Genomic DNA, 12,645 nt, shown 5'->3' on the forward strand with positions numbered 1-12,645 from the left:
GGAAACTCATGATCAAGGAACTCCCTGACTCCAGAGAGAATCTCCACCTGCCTCTGGATGATACTCGTGAGTAAGCTACCCAAGAGCTAACTAGATATATAGCTTGCAGTAACTCAGATGCATGACCAAAGGCTACCCAGCCAGTCTGTTTGCGCTAAGGGTTTTCTCTGATATTGCTCTACTCTGTACCCTATTCTAGCCCTACTCCTTGTAACCAATAAAGTTCTCCTTTGTACCTAGTGTGGGAGACTTATTGGGAGTGAGTCTAGCTTACGCCTTGGGGTCCCGTTGGTTCGGCTGACTAAGGGAGACCACTCTCTATTAGTGCTTGAGACTGAGGGAAGCACCCCAAGTTCTTGAAGTGAGTTGAGTACCCTCAAGGGCTACTAGGGCTATGTTTCTCAGGGAGCACAGTGCCAGGATCAGGCCAGTCCCTGGGTGGTGGCAGCTGTACCTCCAGGCTAGCAGGTGTGCTCCAGAAAGGGGGTCAGTCAGACGCAAGATGCCCCCAGGGAGGCACTTGGAACCTGGAAGGTGGTTGGGCGTAGTGAGGTGAGTGGCTCAGTGCAGGAGCACCCCCTACTGGCCCACCATACATGGCACCATCAGACATTTTCTGGGAGCCCCTGTACTATCTCTTCTATGGAACAGCCAAAGGTCTTATTTAACTGTTCTAGTTTGTTCTCTTAAGATATCATTTATAATCTCTCTGAAGAAAGAAAACCTCTCTTTAAAAGCATGGTTTCTATTTATTGAAAAGTTGTATTTCTTCTCTAAATATGTGAAATGAAATGTGGGTGTGGAATGCACGCTGTCCAAATTCGTTACTATGGCTTTGTTGTTTAATAATTTGTGATTTTGCACCATTTCTTCTCATCACAGTCCTTCGACCAGATCTTAATATCAGTGCCACAGCATGAAGTAACTCTGGAAATAGCACTGGGCTTTCTCTACTGCCAATTCAGCAACACAACATAAAAGACTGTTCAGGTTTTTCTCCTACATTCTAACCATTATAAAGAATGGAGGTATCACTTTTGGAAGTGCAAAATAACTATTGTGGCCCAGTAATGGACACAGAGAAAGCAAGGATGATTTTCAAGGGAACTGAGCAATTCATTCAGTTCTTCTTCCTGATATGGACTCTTGTTTTATACCTGTCCTGGCCATACTAAGCTAAGGACTTTGCTTGCTATGTTCCAGTCAACCATAAATAGTAGACCATTTTGGAAATGCTGTCATGTTGTTGCAATTGCTTCTAGTTATAATACTTTCCCTGAAAGGTTAAGTCTCCATTTGGAGCTGAACTAACTGGAATTCACTACTGGGTCACAGAGCTGTTAACTCAGAGGCCCAGTCCCAGTACTGAAAGCACCATGGGACTGTCACCTGCAGAAAAGTTAGGCGTGGTGTGAGGCTGTATAAAGGCTGTGGTCTTGAACAAAAACTCTAGTATATCCATGGCACCAGGAAATGTGTTTGACACTCCTTGATGGACTAAGAATAGAAACATCAGCATCATCATCTGAAGCAAACAATTCTGACCCACACTAATCTACTGGTCTACTCTAACGCACCAACAGGTTTCCCACCAAGGGGCCTACTGGGAGGCGAGGTTTAAGAGTTGCTGATGAGTCTGCAGCTTCTCAGTCTGAGTGCACAGCTAAGAAATGGAAAAGCCTATTTAAGAGCAGGATTATGTTCTGTGCAGAAAACTGACCATCACTGCATGTAAGTAGGATGTGTAGAAAAGTGATGGTGGCAGGGGCCCTGATGACCCACAGATAAACAGAAAGGATGAGTGAGGCTGAATTCCCAACACTTGTGTTTTCTGCAAAGTGGCATGACTATCAAGTATTTGTTATGAATCAAGTCAGTGTGGTTGAGAAATTCCTCTGTTAAGCCTGGGTTCCTGGCTTTCCTGCCACACTGCCCCCAAGGGTTTCAACTGTAAACCCAGAGAGACCCTCTACTAAACAGAATTCAGCAGGAGAATGTGTAGCAACAAACTAGTGGTCTCAGAGGTCTCAAATACTAATTTTAGCATATATGGTAACTAGACAGAAAGGGCTTGGTCAACAGATCTGAGCCCAGAAGTGCATCCTACAGTCCAGGAAGCAAGAATAGTGACTAGATCTTAGCCAGACTAAGTTGACTTGAAAGCGCATGGGACCCAGCAACTGGGACTGTAGGACTCTTGGGTAATGATACAGAGAGGTACTAGGCCAGGCCTGGTCTTCTTAAATTCAGTCTGTGTTGCCCTTGGTGCAAAGAACAAGAAGGATTTATATACAACAGGGATGACTGCACTGTGGAGAAACATACCTTTTACCTTCATTCCTACCTAAGCTTAGCCTCTCTACCCTTCAGGCAAAGGGCTTAGCATAAAATCATAGGGCTGGAGGAGATCTCAAGAGGTCATCCAGTCCAACCCTGTTCAAAGCAGAATCACACTTATGGAGTATCATGCACTAGATCTTGTAACTGAAGCAGGGATTTTTAAATTGAGTTATCAAATGTTATTGGCCTATGCAGTTGTGGATTCCCTGGTTCCTCAGCTACAGTAGATACCCAACTAGCGTTGACTCATTAGAAAGCTGGCTTCCTACATGCTGACATCTTTTTATTGGTTGAAACACAACAGTAAATTTCATTGACCTCTTGGGGAGGCTACAAGCTCATTAGCTACTCACTGAACAGCAGTAGCTGTTATATGATGTTCAAATGTTTCAAAATACTATTTGCCTTATCTCTACATTTTGCCACACAGGAAAAGATACAATTCATGCAGCCCAACCATTTGCCTAGACCACAGAGTCAGCAACATTTTGCAGTGCAGGGCCACTTCAATGGAGCTCAGCTCCAAACACAAGCTACTTCCAACCAGACCACAATGCTGTCAGTCAGGACCAAAGACACGCAGCCACCTTCACCACTCCCCGTGGCTGCGACACTGTCACTTCTCCAACACCCAGGAGAAGCCACCCACTACTAAAACATTGCCACAGGCCATATGAAATAGCTCTGCAGATTGGATCTAACCCATGGGCCACAGGTTGCTGACATCTGGCCTAGACTCTAAGCAAACCTGCAGCCACACAGGAAAAAGAAAATCCAGATGCCTGTAAAATACATTTGTTTGCAATATGAACACCTACTGTCAGAGCAAGTTAACTACAAGGTGGAGAAATGGACAACAAACAAAACACATGCTCACCGTGCACAATGAGGTTTCATCTCCGATTCTCACTCTGTTCACACTCAGTAACTGCTCCAAAAGATTAATCCTGTGCAGAAGCCAGGAAAATGCCAGCAACAGCTCCCGGCTACCCACAGAGCCGTCGGAAGGAAGCCGATAGAATTCTGGCCTGCCATAGCCATGGTACCGCAGCACTGACTTCACAAATCTGATCTGGGTGTCTGGAAAAAAGAAAATAAAAATTCATATCACAATATACTTCCCAATGCATTTGCCTACTTGCTTGCAGGAAACAAAGAATCACTGAAACGTAGGCCTGCAGGGATCTCAAGTGATCTTACTGCACTGAGGCAGTAATGAGTATGCTTAGACCATCCCCAACAAAATGTTTGTCTAAATAGCTCTTTAAAACTTCCAGTAAAGGGGAGTCTATGGCCTCAAAGCTCGTTATTCTAACATTACACTCTCATAACTTGCTCAGTAATAACTTAGTTCTACACCCTTGTACAGATGGTGAGAAAAGGTGTTTGAAATTCTTCTCCCCAGTTTGGTTTTTAAAACCCTTCAATGCACCTGTAGGTTCATACTATGCCCCTAGCCATTATTGAACCAAACATAAGCCAGCATTGGTGTTTCCTCAATCTCTCCCTTTTCTGCTCTTGTCTAAATTCCCTCCTATGAAAGAGATCGTCTTCCTGATATTGCTGTGCTCAGAAGTGCAAATTAAAACAAAAGACCAAGAATCTCTTCTCTCTGATACTAAAATGACCACGTATATGTGGTGCACACCCATGCACTGTAAAACCTTCATCACCACCATTCAACATTACAAATTCATGCCTATGTTTCAGTGGTGATAAGAGACAGCATCTGTCCTTTGCTGTAGTTTAGGTTTCTCCTTCCCATTGACTATGAAAGTTTCTTGCTTCTATTGCCTAGAGGCAATGTTCTGCAAGCCCTGTTACTGCTGGTGAGCAGCTATTCACTGAAAACAGAGCTGCTAGCTTATTTAACTGCTGACCTAAAGCCAGATTGTGCTTTTCCAAAAGCCCCAAGCCTGAGGCAGACAAGAGACCAGATGGTGACTCTTGCAATTTGATGAACCTTTTCCTAGCCCTGACTGCTGACCCCAGCATGCCAGCCAAAAGCAAATACCTGCCTTATCCCAGCCCATCTATTGACTCACTGCCTGCACACTGGAGAGAACAGTAAAAGCTTCTCAAAGACTGTTCCCTCAATGCAGAGAACCCCAGAATGAAAGAAGGGGAATTTTACCTCTCTTTACTTTCTGACACAATCATGTAAGATGGCTTGCAACTAAGCCCTTATAAAATTACAAAATGGTTACAAAATCTGGTTTGGAATAGATTAGCTGCACTGTGCCCTGCCACATCTCTAAACTGTCCAGGTTCCCACAGTACTCAGTGTCTAATGCATACCCAACTTCCACAACAAACTCCTTATATTCCTGGGTATTTGTAAAACTATAAGTGATGTTGTCCACTCAGGCGGGATCACGTTATGCACAACTGCTGCCATGCACCCACAGGAAGGGCCAGTTAAAGTTGCAGTGGGAGTTGAATTGCTTTTTGTATAAGATCAGAAAAGTCACTTGGTCTCTCTATGCCTCAGGTCTCCCTCTGTAACATGCTGAACAATACCAGAGAAACTGTATATACGGAACATTAGGATTTTGGTGTGATATATTAGATAAAAAGGATGGCCTCAGGGTACTAACACTGGCCTGGGACTTGGGAGGCATGGGTTCAGTGTCCTGTTCTTCCCCAGATTCTATGTGATGTTCAGCAAGTCACTTTCACTGAGTCTACACTGACAGGCTCAACTTTGAGGCTTCCCTTTCCTGTCAATAGCATACCTTGTAGACAGCACAAAGCTATCCACATTGTGGCTCTCCTTGTGCATGGCACTAACATGAATTCCAAGACCCCTTTACATAGTGCAGGTAAAGGCAAAATGAGATCTAATGCATGATCTACAAAATCGTGCCTCCAACTATGCCACACGCACATGGCAGGAAACATGATTCTGGGATCACACATTAGATCCCATCACACCTAATTGCTGGTGCAGGGTGAGCCCAATCCCAGGTTCCCCCTGCACCTTCAAGAAAGAAGCTCTCACACCTGGGACTCCATGCACCCCCATAGCTGGGAGACTATAGCTGCTCCAATCTCCCAACCAAAGGGACCCTCATGTACCCCCACAGCTGGGAGATCACAGTAGCTATGGTCTCCCAGCTGCAGGGGTATGTGGGGTCCCACACGACTGGGAGATCACAGCAACGACAGTCTCCCAGCCCACTGCATCTGGAAGCCCTGTTAGCTGGGGGTTCCCAAGCTGGGGAACGCACAGGAGACCCCCAGCTGGGAGCTCCAATCACTTTAAATTTGTAGCTGAGTTTAACTTTGTAACTCACTAATAACTTTGTAGCTTATTCTTCTTTTTATCTCACCACTGTGTGGCCAGCTGACCACTAAAGGTGTGATCAACTGCCTAGTCATGCCTTATGTGTAACATGCATATGAAGCCCCAGGTTCCCCAAGAGAGCTATTTTAGGAATCCAATTGAGGATTGATCATCTCTGCTTCTGAACAAAAGAAAGAGGCTGCAGAAGGGCCAAAAGTCAGATATAGGGAATTGTAGGTCAGTGCTACTGATAGACTTCCTGTGCTCAGGGCCTTCAAAGGGAGTGAAGAGCAAGTAGAGCCATGAAGTAAATGGGGACAGAGTCAACTTCATACCCACAAATTCAGCAAAGCTTCCACAGTCAAGCTGAACTGTTGCCAGGGGTTGAGCTAAGGGACTTATAGCGAACAGATAGCAAGTATGGGCTTAAGGTCAAACATGGAAGTGCAAACAGCCTTTGTTTTCCCCATTTTGACAACTGAGATAATAGCCAGGCCCCATGAGAATGGGAGTATAAGTACCTATACAGTACTCAAGCAGTCAACCAAAAAGAGCACAATACTCAAAATACCTCAAGGAAAGAGAAAAATTCTGCTTATGTCAGCTGCTAATGCCACTTGCTGCAATACCTGCTCTTTGCCAACACTTTACTGAGGTACTTCATTAAGATAAAGCAATTTGCACAGAACAGCTTTGTGGATCTTTCTAATAAATCCTGCTCTGCACGTGCATTTCATTGGCAAGAACAAGTTCAACAACTAAAGGCCAAGCTGTGATTTAACCTCAGGGCTCAGCTCTGCTCATATCATGCTCAAGCTGTACTCGTTTACTTTACGATGCCTGCAGAACCCTTCTAATGAATTACAGCTCAGTATTCAGTAGAGAGCTATGCATTACTCTGGGCCCATGCAGGCTACAGAAGGAAAAAACTTGAGCCAAGACTAGGGATGAAAACAGAAACATTAGTTCATGCATTCAGGCAAGAAACACCTGTAGATGTGCCACAAACCATAATTATTATGAGAAACTAGCACTGCAGAAGAACTATTCCTGTTTCATGTGTCAGATGAGAAAGAAATAAAGCAGCTACAGAGCTCTTTCTGGAAGTATTACAACTGAACTGCTATACCAGGAAAAAACTGAACTGCTATACCAGGAAAAAATAACTGACGTGTCAAAAGGCATATCTGATGAGTTTGATTTGCTTTATTTTTCTTCTTAAAATAATTCATGCAGATTAAGCACTGATGGAAAGAGCAGCAGAAAGGCACTGGTCATGACACTCTATTGTTAAACTTATTCCCAGAGTTCCAATACAAGGTTTACTTTGACTCACACTTCAATTTTCCTGATGAACAAACCGTTGTTCTGAAATTTAAGCAACTAGTGCACATGAACTTTTCCCCTAGAAGTTTAGACGATATTTATGAGAAAAAAAAGGCAAGAAAACAGTTCTCTTCCAAAACAAGAAAGAGGAGGAACACCTTCCAGGAATACTAGTTTTGTTCCATCCAAAGATGCGATGGTTCATTTTAAACACAGTCATGCACAGAATAGTTTATCTTTAAATGTTTTCCCAAAATGTAAGTCATGCCACTATGTGGGAGCACAATTCAGCCATTAAAAACATAATTTGTATTTACAAATTACATATATAGGAAGAGGCTCAAGAACTGGGATGCTAACTCCAATTCAGGGTCTGGTCTCTGATACAAATCTGAGGGTCATTTGCTCAAAATGACTACAAAAATAAAGTCTTGCCCAAAATAGCAGTCCTGCCCTTTTTCCAAATTTTAGGAAATTACCACTTTTTCACTACACAAATCAAGAGAAAATGATGGACAGAAACTACAGGATATTTACATCACTGAGATATGCTACTTAGATCTAGTATCCAGCCACCATAACCAGCTCCAAAACCTAACAGCAGGAGGTTCTTAAAAGTTAGATTTGATCCTATGGAATGCTAGAAAGGATTGCTACAGGGGAACTGTTCTTTTTTCCAGCTCAGCCACAGGCTTCCAAATCATTTAACTTCTTGGCGTTTTTCTGCTCCTTCCCCAAGCTGTAGGCTTGTTTAGGCCCAAGAAGTGTACCAATTTAAAAAGAGAGAAGCATTCTAGGACTCCAAGAGGATCTCACATTCACATCAATGTGGCTCTAGTGAGGAGGCACTCTGGAGGGGTTGAGATAGGGGTACTGTCTAGGGAAGGCACGAACCTGGAGGAACAGCATGCATTTAAATAGCAGGTAAAAATTGTATTTGACAAGGCAGTAGTTGTTTGCAAATCCAACCTATGTGCAGGCTCTCTCTGCAACATGGTTGCTGTCTACTGGTGTAGTTTACAGCCTCTCCAAAAACTGTGCACACAGTGGATGTTTTCCCCCTCATTCCAAAACTTGGCTTCAAAATGCTAGCTTTATAGCTTTGGTGCACAGCACATCCGTTATAAACCACCATTCTTAAGCAGGACTTGATGGCAATTTACCATAGGGTGAAGTGTCATTTTTAGAATGGGAAAATAATGAAAGATTAGAGGGGAAGTAAACCTATTTTCTGTAATTACCTCTGTGTACTCTGGGGACTTCTCCAGCCAATGCAGAGTTTAAACACAGCTTCTGTGACTAAGGCCCTGATAAAATGCCCATGAGAAGCAAGAGCCTCCAGCAGATGAGAGAACATCCAATTTGCCTGACTAAAACCTCATTAACAAGGATAAAACAAGCCCAGTATAAATCAGCAGGCTCTGAGAAGCAATTCCATCTGCACAGTTCTGATGTAAGTAAGAATTAGGTTCAGTGAGATAAAATTATCCAGAATGGGACCTGTGTCCCGTTCTGAGTAAATCCAGCTCAGGTCATGTCCAGAAATAGACACAATACCTGGGTAGACAAGAAATGCATTACCTATGGTGTCAGACTTAGTGCATCCTCCCTCATGGATTTGTTTCAGAAGAGAATAGAGCAGCCTCCAGAGCTCTGGGCTCTGCAAAAAAAAAAAAAAAATCCAGAAAAATTAGCATTCACAAGAATTGCCACATATTTATCTGTAATTCTCCAAAAGTCCAGCACTGGTTGTTGCCTGGAATAATACAGTGGTAGCCAGCAATAGCTCTTATAGCAGGCAGGCTCTTGCAGTGTCTTACTTCCTTGGGGTGCTTGCAACAGCACCGGGGATATGCATTTAAGAAACAACAGAATTACAGGGTTAATGACTGCACAGGGCAACTGAGCATCTAGGAATGGTATGACACAGTTCCTAACAGCTGTGTCCTATGAACTGTCTGGCACTTCCACACAGCAGCAGTCCTCCTACAATGGCCACTTCAGTGCGGCACAACTTCAACTGTATTTGAACCAGAATTTTATTAGATACTTGAAAGACTCTCTACGCAGCAGGTGTTTCTAGGTAATCTGTATATAAGGCACTACACAAAAGGCTGGGGTTAAGTCCATAACCATTAGGACATCCAGCTCAATGGATCTGAGTGACAAAGAATCCCTGCCCACACTAGGAAGATCTGGCTGCGGACCACATCAGTTTGACCCCACACAGCAGATACTGCAACAAATGCACGTAATGCCTAGAAGAGTTGACAGGCTGGGCAAGCAGTTTCCTACATACAACACAGGGTTGAGCCCTTTCCCCCCCTCCCCAAACCAAGGTCATTCTGAAAAACCCTAACACAAAAAGGGCCCAAGGCAGTTCCTGACAAAGAGAGGGAAGTACACCCTGAATAACACCAAATAAACCTGAGCAACATTTTTAAGAAAAGAAAATAATTTCCAAAATATGCTCCCAGGACAGGGACATCTTAGAACTTCTGGGCAGGTTTCTAAGCAAGAAAAGCTGAAAGAGAACATTTGCACGAAGGGAAGGCAGAGGGCAGCACAGAGTAAAGGAGCTGTATATTGTTCCTGGTTAGCAAAAGTGCTTCCTTCCAATGTTAAAGATGTTTGTGCAGTTCTATTCATGTGGTCTGTCCACAGAATTTTGGGGCTGCCATTAGAACCTGTGGAAATGAGGCAGGGAGCAGTCAATTTTAGGACTGCTAATATTATAGGACAGTTTTGTACATAATGCTTATACAGTACAATGCACTGTCAGTGCTGAGGTGTTAGCAGTCCCTCCCCACACAAAAGGAAGAGGGCTAATCCATTTCAAGGCTGGTAATATGACAGGAGACAGGGCTGCATACCCCCTAAATTTTGGTTGTTTATATTAGGTCCAGACAAGCACCTACTCCAGATAAGCACATAGCCTTTTTTTCAGTCCTGAGGCTACATACTTAAGCAGAGTCCTCTATATTTCCCATATTTGGATAAAGTATGGACACTGGGGTGTTGCAGGGAGCATGGACCTGGTCGGAAAAGATAATCAGAGGTGGATGTGCCATGATTAGAGGACCACAGAGTGGACCAGGCACAGACACACAAAGGAAGGGAGCCCTGACAGCAGGTAAGGAGATGACCTTATAAAGACAAGGTGTTCAGCAGGGATGAGGGATCACGTGTTCAGTGGTGGGTGACAATTCAAGGAAGCCAACATGTAGGAGGCCACAGTCTCATAGTGACCAGGATGGACAACTGGAGAATGAGTCCATGGAAAGATGCAGACATGTGGATTCACATAAGTAATATGTGCAACCTTATATACACTACAGAGGTAGTTTTATTTGAATGAGAACTCCTGAGTAACAGCAACCATGCAGACAGTGCAGCTCTTCCACCAGGCCGTGAAAAGCCTTTCCCTATCTCTCTCTTACCCAAGGCACAGGCCTGGTCTCCACTGGGTGTTTATCTGAGTTCAAGTTACTGATGAAGTTGCCCAGTGCAGACCAGAGCACATCCAAATGCTGAATGGCCTGGCTGTATGCATGGCTGAACCACATCAGAGCAAAGCATGGCTTTCAGCCACCTGGTCTCTCCCACACAGGTGGCTACAGCAACTGGAGGAATCCCCAGCACAAATACAAAATCAAGAGCATGAGCAGTTTGCCAGAAGAGGTTTTTACTGGAAACACAATATATGCCAGGAGAGACTTCTCAGTTGACCTAATTACACCACCTCCCTTGCCCATGAGACATTAAGCTGACAAAAGCACTTGTCTGCTAGCATAGCTGTGCCTACACTCAGGGTTTTGCTGGGATAGCTGTCAGCCAGAGGTGCACGTGGTTTTCAGTCTTCACACAACTGGCAGCATCACCTTAGTTGGGGGGGAAGGGGGCATATGCCCCCCCAGCAACCAGTCTGGGGGGGGCGCACCATGGCCAATTCTTGCTGATCAGAGGCAGCAGGGGTACCCCCCACAGCAAAACTCACTGACTGGGAAGCAGCCACAGCACTACATCCAGCACTTCTACTCCCTGGCTGGTGCGTGCAATGGGGCCACTGGCACTCCCACCTGCCCCCCCACCTATTGCCTAAGCAGGGAGCATGGCCAGTCAGGGGGTGCACATGCACCCCTATGCATTCCCATGGGGCAGCATAACCATGACAAGAACTCCGCAGCGCAGATCTGGCCATGCCTCATGTCCCGCTCTCAGGGGTGGTGGGAGAGAGGCAGCATGACAAGGGAGAAAGGCAGACACTGTGAGGGGCTAATGGCGGGCAGCGGACAGAGCTGGGGAAAAGAACCATAGAAAAGGAGGGTTGGCAGGGACTTCAGGAGGTCACATCTAGACCATCCCCAACTAGATCATCCCAGCCAAGGATGTCTACCGAGGTCTTAAAAACCTCCAAGGATGGAGATTTCACCACCTCTCTGGGTAACCTGTTCCAGTGTTTTACTGCCCTCCTAGTGAGAAAGTTTTTCCAAATATCTAACCCAAACTTCCCTTGCTGTAACTTGAGCCCATTCCTGCTTGTCCCATCATTCGCAACCACGGAGAGCAGCTTATCTCCAGCCTCTCTAACACCCCTTCTAGTAGTTGAAGGCTATTAAATCCCTGCTCAGTTGTCTCTTCTCCGACTCAATAAGCCCCATTCCCACAGCCTCTCCTCACACGTCTCATCCCCCAAACCATTTCTGCTGCCCCCGCTGGACTCCCTCCAATCTGACCACATCCTTTCTGTAGCGGGGCCCAAAACTGGACCCCACACCCCAGAGATGGGCTCGGGCAGGCACGTGTTGGGGGCTGACACAGGCCCTCCCTTGCAGAGCCCCCGCACAGCCCCGCGCTGCGCAGGCCCGCGGCGCCGGGCCAGACAGAGGCGGCCCGGCCGCACCGCCGCGCTCACCGCCTGGGGCCGGTCGAACTTAGCGAGGCGGAAGGTGTCCGGCGCGGGGCGGCTGCCGGGCGGCAGGGCCCGGCACAGCGCCCCGATGGCTGCCGGCAGCGGCCCCGCGCAGCTTCCCGCCCGCCGCCGCCGCATTCCGCTCCCGCGCCACCGCTCAAACCTCGCCCACTGAGCCTGCGCAGCTGACCCCCCGCCCAGGGAGCATGCGCGTGGTGGAGGTAAAGCCTAACCGAAGCCCCGCTTTTATACTATCCCCCTTTTCCTGCCCTTACCTAAGAGCGAATGGCGTACGCGAACGCATGCGCAACTCAACGGTGAGGCCCAATGGAAGTCCTGTCCCTTACACAGTGCCCCTAGTGCTGCCTTTACCCAAAAGCAAAGGGGGCATGCACGCATGCGTACTGAGCCGTGAAGCCCAGTTGAAGCCCTTTCCCTTACACGAAGCCCTTAATGCTGCCCTTCATCTAGGAGCAAAGGCGGCGCGGCTAGTCCGCATGTGCAAGCCATCCGTGAGGCTCAGTTGAAGCACTTTCCCTCACGCTGTGCCCTCAGCTAGGAGCAAGGCGGGTCTGGGAGGCGCCGCCCGCTTGAGTATCCTTGGGGGTGGCCCAGGCAGGGCAAGGCCGGCTCTGGCTTTTTGTGCCTTGCACAGTGCCCAGCAGGAAGGGGCTCGGGCTTGCAGGTTGCTAAGGCCCATCCTCCTAAATCCCATGGGTCCGGTCCCCCAAAATCTCAAGATGGCAAAAAGTCCTGGGCCGTGGGTTTCCCTGTGCTCACT

At 46.5% G+C, this 12,645-nt stretch overlaps 1 protein-coding gene across 4 annotated transcripts in view; it reads right to left on the bottom strand.

Moving 5' to 3' along the window:
* Positions 1-12,051, bottom strand: part of TEDC1 (tubulin epsilon and delta complex 1) — a 151,322-nt gene extending 139,271 nt beyond the window's left edge. For 2 of the 4 annotated variants that reach the window (XM_090048659.1, XM_090048658.1), the window contains exons 1-3: positions 11,868-12,050; positions 8,534-8,612; positions 3,218-3,420 (exon numbers count right to left, since the gene is read on the bottom strand). In XM_090048659.1, the coding sequence (XP_089904785.1) occupies positions 3,218-3,420; positions 8,534-8,612; positions 11,868-12,002 (417 nt within the window). In that variant the 5' untranslated portion in view covers positions 12,003-12,050. Of the gene's footprint in view, positions 1-3,217; positions 3,421-8,533; positions 8,613-11,867 lie in introns of all 4 variants that reach the window. The other 2 variants (XM_090048657.1, XM_090048660.1) reach the window with 2 other exon arrangements.
* Between the last annotated feature and the right edge of the window lie 594 nt (positions 12,052-12,645).

This window comes from Crocodylus siamensis, chromosome 5 (assembly GCF_052110815.1).
Source record: "Crocodylus siamensis isolate JL-2025a chromosome 5, ASM5211081v1, whole genome shotgun sequence".
Classification (NCBI taxonomy): Eukaryota; Metazoa; Chordata; order Crocodylia; family Crocodylidae; genus Crocodylus; species Crocodylus siamensis.